Source organism: Protopterus annectens, chromosome 17.part0 (assembly GCF_019279795.1).
Source record: "Protopterus annectens isolate FY-2018-M chromosome 17.part0, PAN1.0, whole genome shotgun sequence".
Taxonomy (NCBI): domain Eukaryota; kingdom Metazoa; phylum Chordata; order Ceratodontiformes; family Protopteridae; genus Protopterus; species Protopterus annectens.
The window spans coordinates 834,399,592-834,425,470 of NC_056751.1; the positions used below are offsets into that span (position 1 = coordinate 834,399,592).

Genomic DNA, 25,879 nt, shown 5'->3' on the forward strand with positions numbered 1-25,879 from the left:
GTATTTTTTTCATTTCCAGTCTGGGGAGAGGAAGCATAGGAATTGTTGCAGCCATAAACCCCACAGCCTTGAAGCTCTCCCTTGCAGTGCAGTGAGTCTCGAGGGGGAGTGTTCTGAAGCAGTTAGTTAGGGTGGAGACTTTCTCCTGAGGGGTAAAGTTATGCATAGTGGAGGTGTTTAGTCTGCATTCCACAAAGGTCAAGTCCTAGGTAGGACTGAGCTAAGATTTTCTGAAATTGATGGCGAACCCCAAAAGAGTCAGGAGACGTACAGTGTAACGAAGACGCCTGAGGAGAATGTCCCTGGAAAGTGTCTGGATTAGGTGGTCATCCAGGTGAGAGAAGATTTGTATGTCTGGAGTGTGACAAAGGGCCACCACAGGAGCCAAACACTTTGTGAAACCCATGGAGCTGTCGTGAGACCATAGGGCAAAGCAGTAAACTGAAAATGCGATAATCCAGTAAAGAATCAGAGAAATTTTCTGCAGGAAGGGTGAAAGGGAATGTATATCCTTTAGGTCTAGGAATACCAGGAAAACACGAGGAAAAATGAAAGGTGGAAGTGTGTGCAAAGAAAGCATTTTGAAGGTGGGTACTTTTAGGAAGGTGCTTAGTTGAGAGAGGTCCAGAAGGGGTCTCCAGTGGCCCTCCTTCCTTGGGACAACAAAGATTCTTGAATAGAAATATTTTCCTAAGAAGGTTAAGGGGACCTCCTCTATGGTTCCCTGAGCTAGCAAGTCTTGAATGATTGGGTCCAGGAGGTGAATCTGAAGAGGAAGGAGCATGACCTCCAGAGGGAATGCTTTCCCATAGTATATCCCTCCTTGATAAGGTTCAGGACCTATTTGTCCGAGGTCACCGATTCCCAGAATGGGAGAGAGAGATAAAGTCTTTCTGAGAGAGGGGTGGAAGGGCTGGAGGTGGGGCGGGACAGGAAATGAGGATAGTCATAGGGGCCTGCCACCAAACTGAGGTCTCCCTAAAGGAGTATCTCTCTCAGATTCATCTTGGAATCGTTTCCTAGCTGTTTTCCTTTGCTTATGAGAAGGTCTTGAGTATCTCTTAAGAAAGGAAGTAGACTTTGCAGGATAATTCCTATGGTACCCAGGAGCAGTGGAAAGAAGAATCTGATTTTCATGTTTTACATTGTACCTGTAATGCTTTGAAAAGACCAGCAGCTTGTGAGACAACTAGATGGTTACTATCCAGAGGAGTTTTTAAAATTTAGACGAAGTCTTCAAAAATAGGCTGACCTCACAGCCAGGCATACCTCTTGATGACTGAGCCAGTACAGGTTACCCTGGAAGCAAAATCCACAGCATTATAGCTACATTTAATACTGTATCTGGCTATTTGGGAAGCCTGGGCCACCAGAGTTTGCATATGCTGTTTAGATTCTGGAGTGTGAGGCTCCGTGATGGCTTTTCTCAAGGACTAAAGCACAAACAATAAGTATTTAGTCATTTAAGTTTGGTAGTTAATAGCTCTGAAAGCCAGTGTGGAGGACGTGTACACTTTTTTACCCTACCTATCCACTGCTCAACTGTCTCCATCAGAGGAAAGGACATTAGGAACTCCGTAGAACCTGCCTGACCTCTTGGGTGCTGGAGGTTGAGAATCAGGTGTGGAGGCATTAGCTTAGAATGCATCCAGGTAAGTCAGTGGCACAGGTGGAACTAGAGGTGGTGCAGCAGTGCCCATCTCTATAAGGTTATACCATCTCTTTTGCACTTCTAACACCTGTTAAGACTGCCAGTCAAAATGCTTCATCATGATTTGCAATGTTTCTCCAAAAGAATCCTCTTCTAGAGGGTGAGTCAGGAAAGAGGAGTCTCCCTCATCAGAGGACAACTGTATTTGAGAAGAGTGGTCCAAAGAATGGTCTGAATCTGCCTCTAGTTCTTCCTCAGAGGATGAGGAATCTAAAGCTCATTTCTGTGGTGCAACCTATGCAGGCTGGGTCACAAAGGATGGAGGCTTCAGAGACATAATGGCTTTAAATAGCCCCTGAGAAGAACCAATCCATTCTTTTTCCCCAGAAGCTGAAGGGGACATTGTATTTTTTTTAAGGTTTTGTTTTAATTTTTGGGGGTGACATCCACCTGCACCAACTTAGAAGTTTCAGAACCTTGGCACATTTCCTGGAACCTCTTCCTGTGCTAGGATCTGAGGGACTCTGCATGAGCCCTCTGAAAAAAATAAAGCACGACTCTGAGGATCTGGTCTACTAGGCTCAAGAGTCGTGCTATCCTCTGGCAGGGGGTGCAGTAGCTGGTTCTTTTTTTCAATAATAAATATTTATTGTTTTATCATTTTCAATACAAACTTAAAACAAAAGCAGAGTTAAAGATAAATACCAAATAATGTTTCTAATAATAACACCATAACATATATACAATATTTACATGAATGCTTCCAACTGTAACATTAATTTATACAAGAAGATATCAAAATGATTAAGAATGATTCAAGTAATAAACAATTTGTTGTTAAAAAGTTTCCTTAAAATGTATACATAACTCAGAATACATTTAGGTTCAAAGTATTACGCCAATATAATATTAAACACTTGTTCCCATATTTTCGGATTATTGACGTTTTTATTATGCTCATGAAGAAGTAATTTGTGGGCTAATATCCGTCTCATTGCTAGAATCTTAAAGTTATCCCATGAAGTTTGAGATGGGTTTAACCAATTTGTAGCTATATATAGTTTCATTAATAAGAAGATATTAATAAAAATAGTGATTTGTGATCTAGAAAGTTCTTTTGGAGGGATATGTAAAATCATAAATTCCCATGAAAGTGTTGAACTTTGATATAATTCTTTTGAAGTTGTATTTTTAAAGAGTTCCACAGTTTATAAATGCATTTGCAGCTCCAGAACATATGGACAAGATCAGCAGGTTGGTCTTTACAGTACGGACAATTTGGAGATTTTTTAGAAATGAATTTATGCAAGCTAAGGCATGTATAATATGCATTATTCAATATCATAAGCTGAGTATACATCAACTTTTGAAGAGAGATAGATTTTGTTGTTAATTGCTTTTAATATTTGATTTTCTTCTATCAATGGGATTTTATCTTTCCAATATTTCGACAAAAGAACTTTATCCTGAAATTTGAACTCTTTTATTAATTTATTTGCAGTGGTTATAAATTTAACATCTTGTTGAAGAGTTTGCCATAAGTTTGAGCATTTTGTTAAATCCTCATCTCTGGGTTTGAAATTCTTAAAGTAACTTATAGAGAGAGTTCCTTAATTTGTCTCAATATAACTAGATAAGCTTTAGGTAGATTCAATTCTTGTCTTATTTCATTAGCTGAATATTTGAGATAGGAGTAGATGTCAAGTAAAGTTAAATTAACTATTAATGGGAAATTTTTAAGCTTTATTAATTGATTATTTAGTCTCAAGTTGGGATTCCTATGAAAAGGTTGAAAGACCATCATATGCTGAGTAAGATCTAATGATTGAAATAAATTTTGTATTGATTATAAACAACCACAGCAAACCATGAAAACTTGAATGATTACAATTAAACCAGCAGCTCAAGTAGAAGGAGTTTAAAAGCCAGTAGCATTAAAAACTTAAATGCCTAACAGAGTACTTTAACAGCTACTTTGGGGTTACTTTGTGTGTTTCAAACAGTGTCTTCTAAACTAATTTCTTTGCTTTTCTCTCTGGTGGGAGTACAAATTTTGTATTGATGTTATATATAATTTAATGTGATCCATTATCGCATATAATTTCAACTTGTCTTTTCCTAGAAAGGGTAGTGCTTTAGGATTAATATTCAGATTCAAAATAAGTTTATAATTCAAAATTACCCATGCTGGTGACCACTTAGTACTAAATGCATCATAATTAGCAATTCTTAAGAGTCTGTTAGAGTTTATTATTAAACAGCAGGTTTCAAAATTTGGTAAGTCCAATCCCCCTCTACTTTTTGGGGTCATTAATTTATCATATGATATCCTAGTTTTCCTTGGTTCCCAAACAAATTTAGCCGACTCTATGAATTTGTTTAAAAAATTTCTTAGAAATTAACACTTGAGCAGATCTAAAAATATATAATAATCTGGGTAATATATTCATTTTAATAATTGAAACTTTCGCTAATACTGGTAATCTTAAATTATTCCATCTCCTAAAATCAGACATTATTTGATCCCAAACCATTTTAATATTAATAATATAAAAACCTTTATCATCTGTGGAAAAGAAATATTATCTTTAAACTTTACCTGTCCCACCAATGGTAAAAGCGAAAAAGGTTTGGGAGTTCTTAAAGAGAACATATTCGTTTTTTAAGATTAATTTTGTAGTCAGATATTTCTGCAAAGTCATCTACTGCTTTTAATAACTTTTTAGTGTCTGAAATTGGAGCTGTACAGAATATATTGAGATCATCCGCAAAAGCCGCCATTGATATTTTAGTTCCATAAAGTATTGGGGCATTATGATATACATTCTGTTTAATATATAAGAATAAGGGTTCTAGATATATATTGAATAGTAAAGGGGACAAAGGACAACCCTGACGGGTTCCATTTTTGATCTGTATTCTTTTAGAGAAATTATTTATGTATAGAGTTGTACAAGGATTATTGTATAAAATTTTTAACATCAGAACAAATTCTTGAGGTATATTAAAATATTGTAAAATATCAAATAAAACATTTATATTAACCCTATCAAAAGCCTTCTGTGCATCAATTATGAGTGCATAAATATTTAAATTTTTCTGTTTAACATAAGCAATCAATGTATGAAGTGTTAGTGTATTATCACTAGTTTGTCTAGTAGTTATAAAGCCGGCTTGTTCATTAGATATTATTTGATTCATTATTTTTTTTAATCTACTAGCTTGAATAGAGGTCAAAATTTTCATATCCACATTTATTAATGAAATTGGTCTATAATTATCTGGATTTTGGGTATCAGAATTAACTTTAGGTATGAGAATAGTTTTTGAGGCACTAAAATGAGGGTCATTGATTTTATTATTAATTATGTAATTAAATACATGCGAGAGTATTTTACCAAAATTATCACAAAATGTTTTATAAAATTCTGCTGTCAAACCATCAGGGCCCGGTGCTTTATGTGATTTCATGTGTTTAATTATATATATTACTTCTTCGTCAGATATAGGTTTAATCAAATCTTTTTGAAAATTATCATCTATTTTCGAAAAACTAATTGTTTGTAAGAATTCTTTATTAGTCCTATGTAAGGATACATCCTTTTGATCACCATAGATACTAGAATATATCTGTTCAAAAATATTAATATCTTCAGTTTTAGAATAACTTGTATTCTTAAATTGTATTTCCGAAATTTGTACTGCTGTTCTCGATTGATTAATAATTCTAGCTAATGCCCTTGATGGTGTTTGAATATGGTTGGCATACCTCGCTAACATCCCATGTTCATGAAATGTCAGTCTATTGTTTTGGATTAAAAAGAGATCTTTTTGGCATTTAAATAATTCCGCCTCTGTGAGTATTATAATTCTGAATCAATTCTTGGTCATGCGATTTTAGCTTCCAATTTTTGTATATCTCTAATTTGTATTTTTTTATAATATGAAGCTTTTTGCAAAAAGATCCCTCTTACTTGTGTTTTAACTGTCGCCCATTCAATAATAATAATATAAGTGCATGTTGCTGTTCCTCTAATCTAGCTAATAGGCCATTAAGGAAATCTGTAATTTCATGCATTATTTCCTCTTTATTTAACAAATTTGGGTTAAGAGACCAATTATAACCCCTTTGCAGCAAGCTATCTCTAGGATCTTTAGTAAAACTTATTGAAATTTTTGAATGATCTGATAAATAACGAGCATGTATAAAGACTAAAGGTTCAAAATTAATCATTGTTCCTGAAATCAAAAAGAAATCTATTCTGGACCACATTTTGTGACACGTTGAATAAAAAGTAAAGTTATTTGTATTAAGGTGATTTTTTAATATTTAAAAGGGTCATATAGTTGGAAATCCTCCTTTATATCATTTATTGCTATTACTGCTTGTCTATTAAATGCTCTTTGTGGACAAGATCTATCCAACTTCGGATTTTGATAAGAGTTCCAATCCCCTCCAATAATTATATAATATTTATCATACTGGGTCAAAATCGGATAAAGTGATGCTATGAAAAGCTGTTGATTATTACAAGGTACATATACATTTAAAAGTAAAATAGGTTTATCAAAAAGAGTGGAAGAAAGAATAACATAACATCTTCCTTCTTTATCTATTTTAGAGTCTAAAATTTTCCCTTGATATTGATTTTTAATGACTATAGCTACCCCAGCACTGTTAGTTTGACCTTCTGAGGCTACAACTTCTCTAATCCATTTCCTTTTCTTAATGTCAACCCATTGATTATTAGTTAAATGTGTTTCTTGAAGTAGTATAAAAGACGCCTTAGCCTGCAAAAGTAAATGAAAAAATAATTTCCTCTTCTTTAAGTTCTGGAGCCCTTTATTATTCCATGAGTCTATTTCCCACATTTCAATGGGTTATTTTATATAGTAGGCATTTAAAAGGGAAAACATAAGATAAAATCAAAATAGTTTTAAAAACATATATAATTTGGAAGCATTCTTGAAATCCCGTCCTATACCAGTGCCTATCCACTCTACCCCCGGACCAGGACATATATAGGTCTTGTATAGCGTAAAAAACTAAAAAGGTCAATAAAATAAACATATGTAAAATCTTCAGGTTATAACAACTCAAAAACATCCCATAGACAGAACCTATATAAACTAAATTTAATTCTACAAAGCCTAATCTAAACATTCCCTACCAAACACTACTGTTCATCTACATCTCTTTTATTAACTGTTATTTACGTAAATCATGCTGAAGATACAACAATAACGTACAAAAAGCTTTCAATCATTTTGATTAGCTAGCTATATATAAACAGTACAGATCATTTATGATAGTATGCAAATGTCATTCAGTAAAATGAAAATCCAATATTTGGTCAACATTGTCTTCTATTATTTAAGCATCAAATAGAGGAAGAGGAAAAAAAAACCAAAAAAAAACCCACCCTCTTCATGATATGTTATATCAATATAGAAATACAGGTATTAACATAAAAACAAAAAATAATTAACTTTCCTAATGGATATATTAAGTCCTTCATTGTTTATATACTTCAGCTCGACACTATCTCCTATTATTAAGTGATGCCTAGCTCAATGCTTACACTATTACACCACTAGTGTAGTATAAAACTATGTCACATCTAACTAGTAATATATGAATTTTGTTATATGTTGTACTTATATAGAATGTCTAGTGTAATTCCTATATATGTGTCACTCACTAGTATTAAGGGACTCAATATGTCCTTTCAGACTAATTCTAAAGTAGTAACACAGCCATCTATTTATCTTAAAGGGAAAAAAAAAAAAAAAAAAAAAAATATTTCCTGTTCCCCATTTATCTATTATATACTACAAGACTTTAGCTGTTATATGAAATGTAAATGTAATAGAATGTTCCTATGTGCTTAAATTACTCTAAAACATTTATTTTATTTTATTTTTATTTATTTATATTTGTTGACCGGGAGTGTCCGACTGGATGTGGGTCCATTTTCAGCGGAGGCTCGGGGAGAAAAGCTCCACAGTAAAATAAACAGACAGTAGTTACATTGGATTACATAGTGATTAACAATTTAACATAGAAATTACTTACAACATATTTACAGATGAAGAACATAGTACATCAGTAGACAACTAGAATCTTTATCTGTGAAGTACATAACAGGCATTAACAAATGTAGCAATGAGAAGTTCCTGCTGTATAATAAGTACTAGGCTTATGAGCATCTGAGCTTGCTATCAAGGTAGTTAGTGGAGGTGAAAGAAGGTAGTAGTTGGATGGGGTGGATGATATTAGAGTGGGAGTTGCAAGGGCATAGCCAGCATGTTTTTAGGTGCGCTTTTAATAAAGTTTTGAAGTTGGTGCATGATGGTACGGAGGTAATTGTGGGTGGGAGTGAGTTCCATAATTTGGCTATGGCGCAAGAGAATAGTGCTTCACCAGCAGAGTTATTGGCTTTAGTGATCTGCAAGTGATTTTTGTTGCTGGATCTTAGTGGTCTGGTGGTGCGATAGGGTTGGAGTAGATTCTGGAGGGATGGGACATTTAGTGGATGGTTTACTAGTTTGTGGGTGAATGAGAGTTCGTTTTATGTTGTTCATACATTACAGAGCTTAAAACAGTTCTCTTTGGATTTCCGAGCCTGGAAACCATACAGAAACGCTCGCGATGGGGGACAGTTAATACAGCCAGACTTCCGGAAGTGCCACAGTAAAAACCGCACCCTCAGCAGCATCCAAGGCATTTCCTGTCTCCTCGTCGGTGTGCAGACTTTGTGAAAGCCATAAAACTTCAGGAATCACTCGCTGATGACCAGGATCAACAAGACAAAGTCCTTATCTAATCCAGAAGAGGCCTAAAACACTAAAAATGAAAACAAAGGATTACCAAAACCTCGAGCCACAGCAACAGATGAATCCGACCTCGGATAGCGTGCCAGTCTCAACGGGAAGCCAGATCAAGTCTCAGAGACAGGTAAGCACCTAAAAACCTTCAAAAAGACAGTTTTTGCCTCATTTTTTGCTGAAACAGAATATTTAGACCCATCCATTGTAAATATTAACATATTACAATATTTCATTTGAAATTTTATATGCTTATCAATAAGAAACTTACAATATGAAGATAGTGACTGTCTAGCTTGTCTGACTTGTAAAGGCAAATCCTGAGCCAGAGAAATTCTATTGTTGTTCCACATAATATATCATCCACTTTTTTTAGCTGTTTTAAGTATTTTAACATACACAGGTATTGGGCTGTTCGAAGCTTGTGATTCCCTCAGAGCTCTATGCGCCCTTTCTATGATTATTTGTTTTATCATGTCAGAGTCTTTAAGAAGTACTGTGAGTATTTGTGTAATAGATGGAATTAACTCATTATATTGTACAGATTCCGGGATTCCTCTAATAATTATATTGTTTCTCCTGGATCTCGCCTCTAGATCAGTAAGCTTAGTTTGAATAGCAAGAATGTCCAGCTCATGTGTATCTGATTTTTTTGAAAGCAAAGTTAATTTGTCTTCATTTTCTGATATCCGAGCTTCAGTCTTGTCCATTCTTTCAAGAATTTGAGTACAGGAAATTCCAAAAGTTTGTATTTGTGTAGTTAGTTCTTTCAGAGCCTCTTGAATGGGTAACAAAGCAGTCTTGATGTCTTCCATGTTTAGCACTTGATCAGATTTAGTTTTGCTCCCTGGTTTTTGCTGTTCCTGCTGTTTTATAATTTTTTGCCTTTTGGAAATTACTTCTTTCTCCGGTGACTGCAGTTCTGAAAGTTTTGTTTTGGTAGTAGTTATATCCATAGTTTTTTCCTCTTTTGACATTTTATATCAGTACAGAAACTCAGAGTGTACTGAGCACACGGTTCCTTTGTTTGATTCTATTCTACTGTATTTTTCCTCGGTTTTTTCTCTTCTTGAAGGACAGTTAGATGAAGTTGTAATTATTCTTACGAAGATTTATTGTTAAAAAGTTCTTGGTATCACTTCAGGGTTTAGATTTCCTCAGGTTATCTGAAGAGCTGTAGCTCAGCAGTGCTCACAGAATGGCAGCCATCTTTGAATCCACAGTAGCTGGTTCTTGAGATAAAGTCTGACATACCACGGGTCTGACCACCTCACCGGGTACATCTGATTCAGAGACAACAGAAGATGAATCCTCTCAGGGTCTTTTAAAGCTTTTTCTTGAGTACAAGGACGTCTATGAAATCCGACATGGCAGAATGGGCTAAGCATTTTAAACTCTGTGGTTCAATGAAGACATTTGGAATGGAGAGCCTGGACCAGACAGCTTTGGAACAAATAACTGTCAAAAAGAACAAGATTTTTAGTCATGTTCAGGTTCTAGACATAACAGGAACTTAGTGTGCAAGTCCTTGTACAGAATTTGCCTACCTCATTCCTACTTAACCCCCTCCTGACATCTAATAACAGTTAATATACAGACAAGAGGTTAGAAACGAAGGATTCCAATGGGGCAGTTATATGAATCCAACAAGTAAAACTATGGTACCAAACAACCAAATGATAATCCCCTGAATGCAACTACTTGTTTTGGGCTGATGGGGGTACAGTCGGAAGATCTCTGGAGTACATCCATCTATATACCCCTACGCAGATAAGCTGAGGTCATCATCCAGATGTACAGCTTCAGAATGTAAAGCTTTGGTACCCTGGCCAGACATAAGCGGAAAAGAACCCATCTGTTATGAATTCTGTAACAGTGACTTCAGTAAGGACATCTGCTTTGTAGCAAACGTTAATACAACAGGCATTTAAAAAAGTGCACCACTAACGCGCTGCCTCACTGTAAAACCAATTCCTCAATCACCTTACTTAACTTTTAGAACAGAGTTCAAAATAAATTGTGAAGGAGTGCATGAAGGTAGCAAACAGCACACAGTGACCACACTTGTAATTCTTGGCTACACTAATAAACTTGAATAAATTAAATTAACCTTTACTGTTTAAATGGACTCTCAGGTCTACACATGCAAACTTGCAAGTACCCGGTACTTTGCTGAAATTATTTCTCTCTTACTACAACTTACTTAAAATTGTTGGTGAAAACAGCTAAGACAAAACAAAGGGAATAAATGTTACTTACATAGCAGTGCTTCCTTTTTGCCAGATCATCATCATCATCTTCTTTCGGATGTTCCCGTTAGAGGTCGCCACAGCGGAACATCTGTTTCCATTTCTTCCTGTCCTCTGCACCTTGCTCTGTCACACCAACCACGTGCATGTCCTCTCTCAACACATCCATAAACCTTATCTTAGGCCTTCCTCTTTTCCTGTTACCTGGTAGCTTCATCCTTAGCATCTTTTTCCCAATATACTCAGCATCCCTCCTCAGCACATGTCCAAACCAATGTAATCTTGCCTCTCTGGCTTTGTCTCCAAACCTTCCAACCTGGGCTGACCCTCTAATATATATATTATATATATATATATATATCTAATATACTTATTCCTAATTCTGTCCACCCTCGTCACACCCAGTGCAAATCTTAACATCTTTAACTCTGCCACATCCAGCTCTAACTCCTGCCTTTTTGTCAATGCCACTGTCTCCAACCCATATAACATAGCTGGTCTCACTACCCTCTTGTAGACCTTTCCTTTCATTCTTACTGGTACTCGTCTGTCACAAATCCCTCCTGATACTCTTCTCCACCCACTTCATCCTGCCTGTACTCGCTTCTTCACCTCTCTTCCACACCCACCATTAAACTCATCCACCTTTGCCACCTCTACTCCTTGCATCCTCACCATTCCTCTACTCTCCCTCTCATTCACACACATATATTCTGTCTTAGTCCTGCTGACCTTCATTCCTCTTCTCTCTAGAGCATATTTCCATCTCTCCAGGGTCTCCTCCACCTGTTCCCTACTCTCACTACATGTATAATCTGACTTATCTAGAAACATCCATACAATGAAACAAGTATTCTCCTTTAATGTAACCACTAAGAAAAGAATACAGACAGGTGAACTGACAGATTCATCTTAGAGGCTTCCTTAGGCATAAAAAAGGATGTGTATGCAAAAAAACAAAACAAAACACTATCTTTTTCAAACACCACGTATGGAGAATGCACTGGTAAGAATTGTAACTCAGACTCTTTCACTGAAGTAGTGGGTACAAGAATTAGTTTTACAAAACAAACAACACAGTTCTGCAGCTGAAGTTGGTCAACAAGAAGGAAAAGTGAGTTTTTTTCAGCACACAGAGTAAACCCCACGAAGGAAGAAGACTCATGACAGAATGGCTGATAAGAAAGGTACCCTACTGAAAGGCCTTTAAGAACATGCAGTCCAAGCCTTGATGGAAACTAAAGCTAGCAGACAAAAGCTCTTCACTTGTATCAAAAACCTGAAACAAAGTATCTAAAAACACTGTGACTACAAAGTATTTTAGCCCATCAGGGGCAGCTCAAATGGGGAAAACGTGTCCTCTTACTATTGTATGTAGAAATACTACCCTAGAAGAACAGGGAGAGTTGCTGCTAATCAGTGAAACTGAAAAAACTGCACAATTATTAAGGGAACGGAGACCTAACTTTCCAGAGGAAAGGGATAACAAGGTCTTGAAGGGAAATAAGCACAGACAATTTTCCAAGTCATAAGGCCTATAAGCAAGGGGAAACAAACTTGCTGAGGCCAAAATAGGGCCATGAAAATAGCCTGAGGGACCATTTCTGGGTGGAAGCATCCAGAAAATGTTATATGAGGAGAAATCAGGGAAAAGTAGCAGCTACACTGGTGACAACTGGGTTGCCAAAAAAAAGGTCAAAGCAATAAGTTATCAGCAAGCAATGATCATGTCTGTCCACTAAAAAACTGGCCTCCTCAAGAATGTGGTTTGCAGTCAGAAACAACCTGCTGATGTGGCCATTTCCACATTCTCACTACTTCTTGACAGAGAAGTAGCAGTGAGTTGTCCCTTGCTGGCTGATATACTGATTCACTGCCATGCCGTTGGTGAGAATGGCTCTCACATTTTGTATCAGGAAGTCCTGAATGATATTAGAAAAAAATGGAACATCACCACATGAACATTGATAAGCAAACTGGCCTCCAACTGTGACCATAATACTTGGCAGTCTGACTTTGACCATCCCTTCCGCACACCCAAAGGCAAAGATGACTAAATGACAGCCACTAAAGAGGTAGGAGTTGGAAAAGGCTATGCACTGACATAGATGGAGTATGCTTGTGTTATGTCCTCCCCCGAAAAGGAAAACAACTGTGCTTCCAGGCCCTCCCATCTGTCTGCCTTAACAAGTAGGATTGCCAGAAGTGCAGATAAAACATGTATGCAAACCGGGTTGTTGCTGACGTCACAAACAAAATAGGCACAGAGTACAGAAATCTCAACATACAATCTGATGCTCACATGTACACCCGTTTTACTTTTCAAGGGCAGTCACAACACACCAGGGGCATACATGTATCAGAACTCACAAGCCCCATTAAAAACACACACACACAGTTTCTCCCCATTAGGGTACTGTTCAGTTCTTAGTCAAAATTCCAAACTGTCCACAATGCCTAAAATAAAGGAGACACAGGACTTTGAATACGGTTACAGCACGAAAGAAGGTGGCTCAAGTTGGGCCCACCTTGTACAGTGTGTGTGGCTACAATCCTGGGGAGGGGATCCAGTTACTCCGTAAAGATTACTACTCTAGCAGTGATTTACATGACAAACACATACACTTCCGGAAATATTTCATAGTCCTGGACTCATCATGGAGAGAGTATGGTTCTGTGAAGTTAAAGGCTTTTTAAGTGCATCCTCAGCTACAACAAAATCAGATTTGGGGTCTCCACCCAAAAAATGCAGTCCTTAGTAAGTAGAAGAAATTTGCTGGGCTCCTTAGTATAGATGCCACCACATTAGGGCCGTCTCGTGATGCTGTTGTCAGTTTCACTACTTTATCTATTAGCAGGATCTTCCAGAAAGTTGTTTAGAGATCTGGAAAGCCACTTGCACTGTCTGGTACAAAGTCAACTTCCAGTTTGGGTACCATCTTCACCTCTGCATAATCATTTCTAAACACTGTAATTACATAACAAAAGAACATAAGAGCTCAAATTATTGTTTATTAAAACAACTTATCATAGCACATGAAGCCAATGCCTTCAAGGAGAAATAAACTGATACATACTATGTGTATGCACACACACATGAATGTATTTATATAAAATAAAATCTATTCAATAAAAACGTTATCAATGTCAAAAATACAAAAGATATTGAAACTGATACTAATAAGTTATCTGTTAATTTAACCAATAGTGACTTTCCGCTTTTTCCAAAATGCTGTAATGAATAATAACTTAAGACTAAAGTATTTTATTTTTTTGGCATGATATTAACAGACTGTGAATTACAAGCACTTAGACATGGCTTAAAACTTCTCCTTATGAACGTCCAATAGGATACACTATTAAGATCGAGCATTTTTCATTTGTTAATGCAATAGCCCAAACATTATTTTAGTACGGCTCCTTCATTAGATAATGTAAATGGACAAAAAAGTGAAGATTCTGTCTCGATGGACACTATGGACAATTCTTATTAATTCTTGTGAACTGCACCTTTTTTTTCTTTGGATGATTGCTCTACCCAAACTGAAGTTAACAATGTCAGTTTGATGTTCATGCCTCCACAACAAAATGTGAAAACTGCAAATTTTTAGACCTAATAAATATTATAATTTTGGATGCTTTAAAGGTATTTAATAGTACTACAAATAGCAGTATGTATTTCAATTTAAAGATGAATGGAATGCATTACAATCTCTACAAACTTGCCCTTATTTAGTAATCAAGCCATCAAGTAAGGGGCAGTGTTTGGTGGCTATAAACATGAAAAAATGTGCACTAAACATTTAAATGATAAAGCTTTATGAAACAGTAAATAAAAAAGGATTAAGAAATAGCAAAGCAAAATTTAGTTAAGAAAATAAAGGCGAAGAGGAATAAGAAATAGTAAGGCGAACCTGACACTCAAGGTTAAAAGTCTGCAACAAGCTACTAGCTAAGGTAACAACATCATTTTAGTCACATCATGATTAACCTTCTGTTTTTTCTTTCTAGGCATATCTGACAAATAATGAGATGGAGAAGGGACGTCATCCCAATCAAGATCTTTAAACCCAGCCACACTGTGAAGAGTGTCCCTGGGTGTCTCCAGCATCTAAAATGGATAGTTTTCTCATGGTCATATTGGACAATGGAACAGCAAAAGAGGACGTGTCTAATCTGGTCCATACTGGCCAGCAAGGCTACACCAGAGGGATTTGGGGAAACTAGCTAGTGGTCTGAGGAACTATCAAAGGCCACTGCAGAGTCACCTAACATCAGCTGAGGCACTGACTGAGCCCATATGAAAGGAAAGAGCTCTTGCCTTACCTGCTTTTTCTTTTTTAGGTATGTTGGAAGAAGGAATGGCAGGACCAGGTGAAGTATCCATGCTGTAGCTGGAAGAAAAGCCTTACTGCCAGTGAACTGTGGTAGAAGGGGTTGGCTGGAAGGCAGGTTATCACTTAGCACATCTAAGCAGCACATAATCCTATAAAAAATTACAATTCCCCCACAAAAAGTCACACATGCAGCACACAATCCACTTCTGCTAAAAACGCAGAACAACTTTCCCCAAAAATAAATGTTTAAAAATCAAGCAAGTAGCTTGTCACAAAGTTTACATAAGCATTACGTAAATACACACAGTTTCTGTCCAAAAAGTAAATTTTTCTGCCAAATAAAATATGCAGTCACTGTTAAAAACTGGTGAAAATAAGCCTCTGAAGCTTAAACAGATACCGCAACAACTAGAAAGCAATTTATAGACAGTAAAGGCTGCATTCAAGGAATGTCTGACCAATGTTCCTAAAAAGCTGGTATTCTTAAAGTGACATACCACAATTGTGACCGAAATTAAGTGAAAAATAGAAAATACACTTACATTAATAAGTCCCCAAAGGGGTTTTAGCTTTCTGAAAGTTATCTGAAAGCTTTAGGCTGACTGCTGATCCTGAAAAAACTCAGATATGCATCTGCACAAAGTGGCAAGTACTGAAAATGTTTAGTCACTCTGGCTATTTATATAGCTCCGTCCAGCCAAAGTGACAGTTTGGGAGGGGATGAAAGCTTTTGGAAGTTGGCAGGATACAGCCTATAGGCTACAGCAGCAGTGAGTATGATGGCAATCTGCATTTTATCTACACAACCATGCAACATCTTTTAATATTTCTTAATATTCCTTTCCCCATTTTATTTAATTTACAAAACTACAGCCCCACTGGTTCAAAATCTTCTGTACTACAGTTAATTCTCTCTCTCCTACATGTTCATCCATATTCTATAAGCTTCCATTTAACTCCTATTTCTCTAATTCATTTTAGGTCACCTTAACAGCTTCTGTAATTCACCTCTCATAACACCATCACTTTTTAAACATGAACAGACTTAAAACCTCAGTCATATCTATACTTGCCACTTGGCCTTTCCTCTTTTGTATATCAGTGTCATCTTTACAAAACCCTACCACAATTAAATATTACTGATACTAACATCTAAAAGTTGACAGAACAGTAAAACTTATGGAGTCCTTGTAGATGGCTACCCTTCATGTGATACCAATACAGCTACTACTACCTGCAAACCATATGGACTTGCCTCCCTGATCTCCTACAGGGTCGACAGCTGAGGCAAGGAGCTAACTCTTCCTCTTTATAAATTCTTCCTAGACTAATTATAAAATTAGTCATCCTGTTCTGTAACACACTGCCGTGCCTTCTGGTATAACTGAACAAGGTACAAAGAACCTGCACAAACTGTATCAAACAACTTCAAGGCTTGGCCTAAGATTACAATAAGTTGTCTCCCTTCTCTGCACCTTAATGCTTTCTTAGAGGAGGATCAAGTCTGAACACTGAGCTTGAAAAGGCCTTTTTATTATCTGAATCCCTTTGCTTAGGATACCCATCACAAGATGACACTGTCTCAACAGAAATTAATAAAAATACCATGAAAAGTGACTTCATATCTGAAAGAGTTCCTCACCTATGGAAAAAACTGTCCCTCACCTATGGAATAAACTTCCCCTCTTAATTAAACTAAGTCCATCAATCCACACTTTCAGAAAGGGTCTGGATGCTTAGACAGGCACCTGTAAGTTCCAACACAGGATCAAAGGCATTAAACACCAACTGCCAGTACGCCTTGAGCTTGTTCAGCAAGCCTATGAACTTTTCCACTACTACCTTCTCTGTAAACACATGTCTTCTAATGTTTCTGTCCTTAACTATTTCTTTTATCTTCTGTTCTGTCCAGCTGCCCTAACTACAATGTCTTTGCCTTAACTTCACAATCACTGTTCCAACAGTCTACGTAGTCTCCAAATATTTTTTTCTCACCCCTTTTATATAAACTTTTGATTACTCCCCGCTTTAATTCTCCATTTCCTTGTTTACACTTCATTACACCTTGCTTTGTCTACTTCCCTGCTTACACTACTCATTCAGTACTTTACCAAAACTGTTTCATCGATATCCTTTCAGTGCCTCATTAAACATGAATTCTGCCCCATAAATTCCTTATGAACAATCCCTACACTGACTTGCAGCTTCCTTTAAATACCCATACTGAATTTACTACCACCTTTTTTATTCACTACCTGTTCCACTAGTACTTTTCCTTTTATTGTTCCAAACTTCTCTGCTTCTTTATGCATACACTAAAAGATGGAGGAAATTAAGTTTCATTTTACTGTTGCAGTTCTTGCAGAAGGCCACTGCTTGGAAGGTATCCTCACACCATCAGAGATGTCCAGCTTCTGTACGGAAAACAGACATCCGCTTGAGCTGTACCCCATGCCACAGTAAGCCTCATTTCTTGGTAGTACTGAGGAAAGGATGGTATAAGCCCCTTTTCCAGTAGCACTTTAATTTCATGGTGACTTTGTTAATCTAATATCCACAAGTACCCCAAATGATCAGCCTCTTAATCTCCAGCCTTTTCCTATAATATGGGCTGATACTGGAGCACAAGAAAGAGAATAAGCCTTCTTTGTCAGAAGTGGGTGATACATACTTGGCTGTAACCCAAAGGGACCCAGCCTTGGGTGGGATAACTGTCTTGGTCTTAACAATCTGTCCCTTATTTGGTGGCAGTTCCAACATTTATAGGCAGCATTTTAGAGTTACTGATTATTCTGTGACTCTATTTCTTCCCCTTTTCTGAAAATGTTGTTAAGGAGGGTCTAGGTTTCTCTGGGGGGGGGGGGGTCCCACTAAATAAGTGGTGGATATGCCACCTGCTAAAGCAAGGGACTTGCAATTCATGGTAAAGGTCCTACATGTTTTAGATCTGAAGCAAGGCAGGTGACAACAAAAAAGTAAAATGACATCACATATACTCATTTGTAATGGTGAATTCTGACTGGCAGCCATAGTTCAAGAAATACAGGACATCCAAGAGCTAAGATTTAGCCAGAACACTGAAGTGTGTTTGTGGATTAATTTCATTCACCTTATAGATTGCTACAGCCTTTCAACAATCATCCTTACAATGAAAGTATGTTATTTTTCACATTTTGTATATGCATAAATATTGCATAATCACTTACATTTTCCCTGAAATTCTATGCAACTACACAATATTTCACTATAGAATCTGCTCTGTTACTTCTATTAACTGCAACAGTCTTCTCTAAATAAAACTGCCAGTCACCTACATTCTTACATTTGAAAAAAAAAAAGTCAACAAGCATTTTCCAGCATCAGATTCCTTTCCCCATTATAATACCTAGACAAACATCTTGCATATAACAGATTTTGGTTTTCCTACATTTTAACCATTTTATAACTGGCATTATTTAATTTCCTACAAACTAACTGTACTTATTATGAATTTCCATCTGTTCGCTAGGTCATACCTACGTCCTACCAAGTTCCTTTTCCTGAAAAATCCTCTCAAAATCTCATGCCTGTTTCAGTCTGCTGCTCACAGCTCATACTGTTCTGCAAATAATTTCAGTTTTCCTTTTCCTCATTTTCTTGGACATTTCTTAGCTCTTTTTCACACAACTGTCTGTTTTTCCTTCAACTTCAGGTGACACTCACCAAAGCTGCATGTAGCAAATCTGCAGATGGAAGATCTGTGCTGCCTTTACAATATACTTGGCTGCACACACATCTATTGTCCACTGCATGTAGTAGTTTTCCAGACAGCTGGAAGATGGCCCATGTTACATTAGTGCCAAAAGCTGGCAATGCTGTCAAGTCCTTAACTATACTTCATTCGTGTGTTCCTTATTCAAAGTCATTGACAATGATCCTTAAGTAATTCATTACTTTTGTTTAAAGAAATAACAGCAGTCATGCAGTCTGACATGCACCTCCAAAACCCTGACACATACATTTTATAATTCCAAAAGGTGTGTAAACTTAAAATGAATTAACTGCTTTTGCCAGAAAACTGAGTAAGGAGTGTCTAACTTCTCAATTAAAATATTCAAGTAGAAGGCATGAATGGGGTTGTGAGGTAGGGCCTGCTTGCTTCAAAAAATTAAATTAATAGAGTTTACAAATAACTAAGTCAAGAGGAATATTTTGATTGACAAACTGCATATTGAATAACACAAGGTTAAAATCTAAAAATAAAACTCTAGTCAATAAAAATGTTCTGGTAAGTGTCAAAGAATCTGAGCTGCCTGTCAAAAGCTATAGGGATAATCAAGGAAGACAAAAACAAAGACTTAATTTCCTTTTTGTTGCCCACCCTGGTTTTTGCTCACTGCAGCAGTATACACAGTACCACACCAAGACTAGAGAAAAAAGGCAAATAACTAGCAAATTAACTTGTGAAAATGGCCCAACCTGTTCTAAACGTAGGGAATGTCAAGCTGCAGGAAAAAAAAAAACATCACAGGGCCCCGTCCAATGAATAATTCTTGATGGTAACACAGAGAGAAGTATTCTCTACCGAACTGGTTTACATCCCCCAAACACAAGATCATCCACTGGGTCCAGTGCTCTCACTGAGTGTTAGTTTGGCCCACTGCAGATCTGTGCAAGTCACTAGATATACAACTTTAATGGTCAACTGCTGCAGTGACTTCCTTTGGGGAAGCACTTCATGAGGTACATGGAAAGCAAACTTCAGTAGGCTACTGACAGTGCTATGAACAACAGATATGACAATACTCAAACTAATTACCACAATGGACACCATCACCACCACTAAAAAAAAACAGAACAGAAGTGTTGCAGGAATTTTTACCATATTACAATAAGGTACTATCATTAAAAAACTTAAGTATTTCAAATATGTGAAAAGATGGTGGGGGATGACAAAGAGCTAAACGTAAAATAAACTTCAGAAATACTGAAGAGCGTTTATCTTTCCTTCAATAAATGCTTTACTGTTAAAATATCTCTGCCAATTCTGCCTGAACTAAAATGTTGCTGAAAAGGAGTTTTGCTGCCAGTCAGAATACCCTAGTAAACAAATGCAAAATAAATAAATAAAAATGACCAATGAGCAAATTACACAGATTATTATACAGTGTTAAAGCAATGAATAAGAATCCATGACTGATGCACTCATATCTACTTCCCTTCTAAAGTAGAATGATGTAATCTGACTTACTCTCCAACTGAATATCTCTGCTGCGATTCATCTTCATCATCAGTATCACTGCTGATTGTAATAACACTGACCGCAGGACTTGGCGTATCGCTAATGATGATGGCGTGTCGCTGTCTGTTCGACATGGAACTGCCATGGTCCTGCCTGACAGTTTCCCCACAACAGCTCATATTTTCTTGCTCAGAATTACAATTGTCCTGAGTGGTTACACAACTTTCTGTCTCAATATGCTTTACATCATCTGAAATCTTTGGAGATATGGGTGCAGAATTTTGTGTGTTGGTATTCTGAAATACATTACTCCTAAAAGGGAGGAAAAGAAAAACAGGCAAACACGGAGTCACAAAAATTTCTGTTCGTAAATTTTTTTTTTTTTTACTTGGTTAAAAAAAAAAAACAACTTCTGGTTCATCAGCTTAGACATTTCCTCCACACTAATATGGAGCATCAGCTAGTAAAGAGTATACTATTCTCAAAAATAACAGTTTAGACCAATAAATGTACCTGGCATACTATATATTACAGCCTGCATACAGAGCACTTGCATTTCAGATTGCATATAAAAAAGTTTGTTAGCATGAAAATAAAGTACATGGGGAGAATACTGGTATAACATAAGTACACTCCAGGATCCTAACTTCTAATTTCATGTGAATAAATGATTTTACCTGGGAGGAAAAAAAGCATGACAGTTTCTACCACATACTTACCCTTTGGAATGTGTGTTTGTGTGTGTGTATATCTACACATGGGTCTATGTCATTTCATTGAATCTTCAGTTAATTGAAACTCAAATGGTTGAATCAATTTCACTGAAAACTTGTTTCACAGAAAGCTTTCGCCACATGAAATGTATCCTAAAAACATATTTTTGCAGGGAAATAAGTCCACCGGCTCCCCCCACACCCCCTACTTAAATATACCAACTCCGAGACAGCACTACAGAGAGGAAAAGGGAATATTCCCATTCCACGCTATATTGTGATCTCCGTACTTCGTTTTCGAAGTTTTGGTACTTCGAACAACTGGGCTCGACCAAGTGGGTTTCGAAGTACGGAAACTTTCCACAAACGAAGTAAACCCATATATATACATACATACACACATATATACATGCACACACCACACACACTCATCTCTCTCTTTATGTGTAATATATATATATATATATATATATATATATATATATATATATATATATGTATATGTATGTATATATCTATCTATACACACACATACATACACATACATATATATATATATATATATATATATATCATCCCATCATACAACCGAACACTTGCATGTGCAAACATCAGGATATCGAGCAAAAAAGATTCAACAGCCAGAGAGAATGCGAGCTGCATGGTGCAGGATCGGTGTATTACTCCATTCCCTACTGTGGTGAGATCTCAGAGTTGATATATATAATTAGCAGAGGATGTGTCGTGGGGGTTTGCCCCCTACAAAAAACGAGCGTTGAGCTTTTTGGCTCAATATTCTGATGTTCGACTATATGACAGGGCTCTCTATATAAAATATATATATATTTACACATGTACATTTTGTCGACAAATAGTGAAAATCTATGTACTTTTAAAAGAAATGATTTCTAAGTGCCACACCTAACAAAAATGTTTATTTGTTCACTGAACACAAACATTTATTTTTTAACACTTCATCACTTAAGACAGGCATGCACAAAGTACAGTTGTGTACACTTACCATAAATGTAGATGTTCGAGTGTATTCACTGTTGCAGTCATTACATTTGGGTAATCTGCTGGCAGGTTGCCCTCAGTCGGTCTGATTAACAAAGTCTTGGGTCCTGCGTCGGTTGCTGTCCCTTCTTCCATGACGTCAGGTCATCAGGGGTATAAAACATGCATCTGATGCCATTACATCAGTTTTTCTTGCCCCAGATGTCAGGTGCCCCCCTAATGGGGAGCAAATAAAATTAAAAAACACAAAAAAAATATACCTCCAACCAAAAGCAAATACACCAAAAAGGCTTTTAAGCATAGTAAAAGAAAGTAGAGGTATAGCCAGAGAAATGTAGGGGGCTGGAGGGAGGGTAACCAGGAGTGCAACAGTGAACACACTCTAACATCTACATTTATGGTAAGTGTACACAACTGTACTATGTTCTTCGTGTTTCACTGTTGCAGTCATTAATTTGGGTAGATTCCCAAAGCTATGGTTGGGAGGAGGAGCTTATACAGCATTACGGCCAGCTATAAGGCCCTGCAAGACAGCAGTGTCAAAGCCAGCTCTGGATTTAGAGAAAATTGGTAAATGATCATGCTTGGTGAAAGTATGTTCAGAACTCCAGGTAGCAGCTTTTAGAATATCCCTGGTAGGAACACCTCTGAGAAAGGCTGCAGAATTAGATGCAGCCCTGGTGGAGTGAGATTTGATCCCCTGGGGGATAGGTTTTCCATGGTGCTTACAGCAGAAATGAATGCAATGGTTTATCCATTTAGAAATGGTTTGTTTTGAAATAGCCTTCCCCTCTGCCCCTGCAGCAAATGCTACCAGCAATTGTTCAGATTTTCTTGGAGATTTAGTCCTGTCCAAGTAGAATCTAAGTTGTCTGTGCACATCCAAGAAATGCAGAATCCGTTCCCCTTTGTTCTGTGGATTGGGAAAGAAGGTTGGCAAATGAATGGACTGATTAAGAGCCACACTGGAAACCACCTTGAGCATGAAGGATGGAACCGGTTTAATATGCAAGTCTGTAGGCCTGAATACACCCTCAGAAGTCGGTGCCTGCACAGCGGCTCCGGACCCATCCAAGGTAGAGACATCCGCGGGTTCCATAGGTGAAGCATCTCGCAGCATACTGGACTCCAAATGGGTCTCAGTAGGAGCCTGCAAATCAGAATTAGCGGGTATCAGGGGCTGCGAAAGCGCCTCACTGAGTACTGGTGAAATGGTGAATGGCTTAGGAGAAGCATTGTCGGCAATTTTGGACCTCAGCGGCCTGTCTCTGTCTTTATCTTTACGTTTTTACGGAATCCTGGTAGTCGAATGGCTAACCGACGACATTTCTGGATAATTAAACCGAGAACCAAAATACTTAAGAGGCAAAAATGTACCGACGACGGATAGTGCGCTGATTAAATAAAGCACAAAACCGACAGCAAGGTATGACATGGTCAGGGCCTAGGCAAGAATACAGTACGAATGACAATCTTTGTGAGGTATTTGCTTTCCACAAGTAATGCAATTATTAACTTTTACTGACATCGATAAGGAGCAAGAAAAAGTTTCCCCAATGGGGTACTTTGCTTTAAGTTGAAGACTTCGGTTCTGAAACTCGAAAACGAAAATTTCAGGAGTCGGCCGACTGGCACTTGCGAACTGCTTCTGCTTCGGGCAACGCATGGCAAGAAAGACTGATGTAATGGCGTCGGATGCATGTTTTATACCCCTGACGACCTGACTTCATGGAAGAAGGGACAGCAACCGACGCAGGACTCAAGACTTTGTTAATCAGGCCGACTGTGGGCAACCTGCCAGCAGATTACCCAAATATAATGACTGCAACAGTGAAAGATGAAGAACATCAGAAAAGAAAACAGTAGCAGTTGTCATTCATGCATTATACATCACAAATGTTTTTTTTCTGTTTAACAATTATTCATTACAACATAATATAAAATGCTCAATTCTTGCCTTCCTTTAAACCTCATTCAGCCTCTTGAATATTATTATGCATGTACTGGTCCCACAAATTCCTTCCATTCCTATGTAATCTGCTCATTCCTTTTTCTAAAAATCCCACCTCTAGTTCTTTTATCTCCTTTACAATGTTCAGTACTTCAACTGTGGATGGTTTAGCTTTTAATTTCCATTTTCTAATATTTGCATTTTTGGCAGCCATCAGCATTAAACTCAGTAAGGCCTTACTATGTATAAGCAATTTAGATCCCATATTCCAGCTCAAAATATTATTTTCTACAGTTAAAGCCATTTGCTCCCACAACATTTCTGACAGAGTAATCTGCAGGAAATTTTGCCAACTTATTACACTCTCAAAAAGCAAGTTACCAATTACCCTCTTTTTCATCAAGCTCCCAGCATTTGCTATCTACCTGATAAAAAATTTTTAGAAGTCTGTTTGGGGTATAAAAATACTTATGCAAACAAATCCCCCCCCAAAACATCGTACACCTTTTGGACTTTGTTGCATGGTTGGAGGCCTTACAGATGTCCTGCCATTTGTCCCTTTGTAAACTGCCTTTCCAGTCTCTCTTCCCATTTTTTTCTAACCTTCTCTAATTGCTTCTAACAGTTACCATGCAGTGTTTTAAACCCCCTTGTAATTATCCCTTTTAAACATCAGTTTCTGTACTAGACTTGACTAAAAACTCTAGCAGCACAGCTCTTTCACTTAGAACTCCCGTATCCCTTTCACTTTGCCTACACTCAGATATCAATCCCTGGTAGGGAAAAAAGTCTATAACCTGCAGTCCAAACTTTTGCTTGGCCTCTTCCCACTCTGTTGCTTTTCCCTATTTGATCCGAATTTCTTGGTTCCTTTTCTAATTTTCTCCAGTAAATTCCATCCACCTCTTGTTATTTTCTGACGTCAGTCTTCAAGTGACAGCAACCGAAATACGAAGTCTCTGGTATTCAGGCCGGCCAAGGGCTACCCTGGCAGGGTTAACCCAAATGTGATGACTGCAAAAGTGAAGCATGAAGAACATCTAAAGGAACTAAAACATTTTCACTGCTTGTGTCTTAATTTCCATACCCATAATTAAGAACAGTTAGTTATGTACTCACCATAATGATCGATGTATGTGGTCCATCTCGCCTACATTCTTTACTCACGGGTTCGGAGCCGAGAATCGGCTCCGACTCGGCCAACTATTTCTCCTGCACGAAATCTCTAATTGGCTGGGCTAACCCAGTATCCCAAGATGCACCTCGCCCTAGCCCCAGATCTTGTTTGCAACCATACCAATCATAACCCATACATAACCAACACTGGAAGGAATTCCAGCCAAGAAAAAAAAGGCAACTGACCTTGAAGGGTTCACAGAACGAATGTTCCTCCAAATCCTCTAGGAAGGGGGCAGGTGGGAGAGTACGTAAGAATGTAGGCGAGATGGACCACATACATCGATTGTTATGGTGAGTACATAACTAACTGATGTTATGTGGTTCTATCTCGCCTCCATTCTTTACTCACGGGACAGCGTCCCCAGCACCTCTATCCTGGGAGGCTCATAGAATGATACTCCTGAGAACTGTGGAACCAAAGGAAACCCGGCCCCTAGAAGCCACGTCCAGCTTGTAATGAGTGATAAAGGTGTGAGGAGAGGCCCAGGTGGCCGCAGCACAAATATCATCCAGTGAAAGCCTGGCATGGAAAGCTATCGATGTGGACATTGCCCTGGTAGAGTGAGCTCTGACGGGAAAAGGTAAACTTCTGCCTGCTGCCGAGTAGATGATGGAAATACAATCTTTAATCCATTTAGAAATTGTGCACTTGGAAACGGGACAACCTGCTCTGTTCTCTGAAAAGGACACAAACAGCTGATCAGACTTCCTAACCTGTTTAGTCCTTTGTAAA

The 25,879-nt window shown here is 37.6% G+C and overlaps 1 protein-coding gene across 1 annotated transcript in view; it reads right to left on the reverse strand.

Moving 5' to 3' along the window:
• The window catches only part of HIPK3 (homeodomain interacting protein kinase 3), a 969,278-nt gene that overhangs the window by 209,090 nt on the left and 734,309 nt on the right, over positions 1–25,879 (reverse strand). The window contains exon 9 of the mRNA XM_044059447.1: positions 20,296–20,598. Coding sequence (XP_043915382.1) covers positions 20,296–20,598 — 303 coding nt within the window. The remainder of the gene's footprint in view (positions 1–20,295; positions 20,599–25,879) is intronic.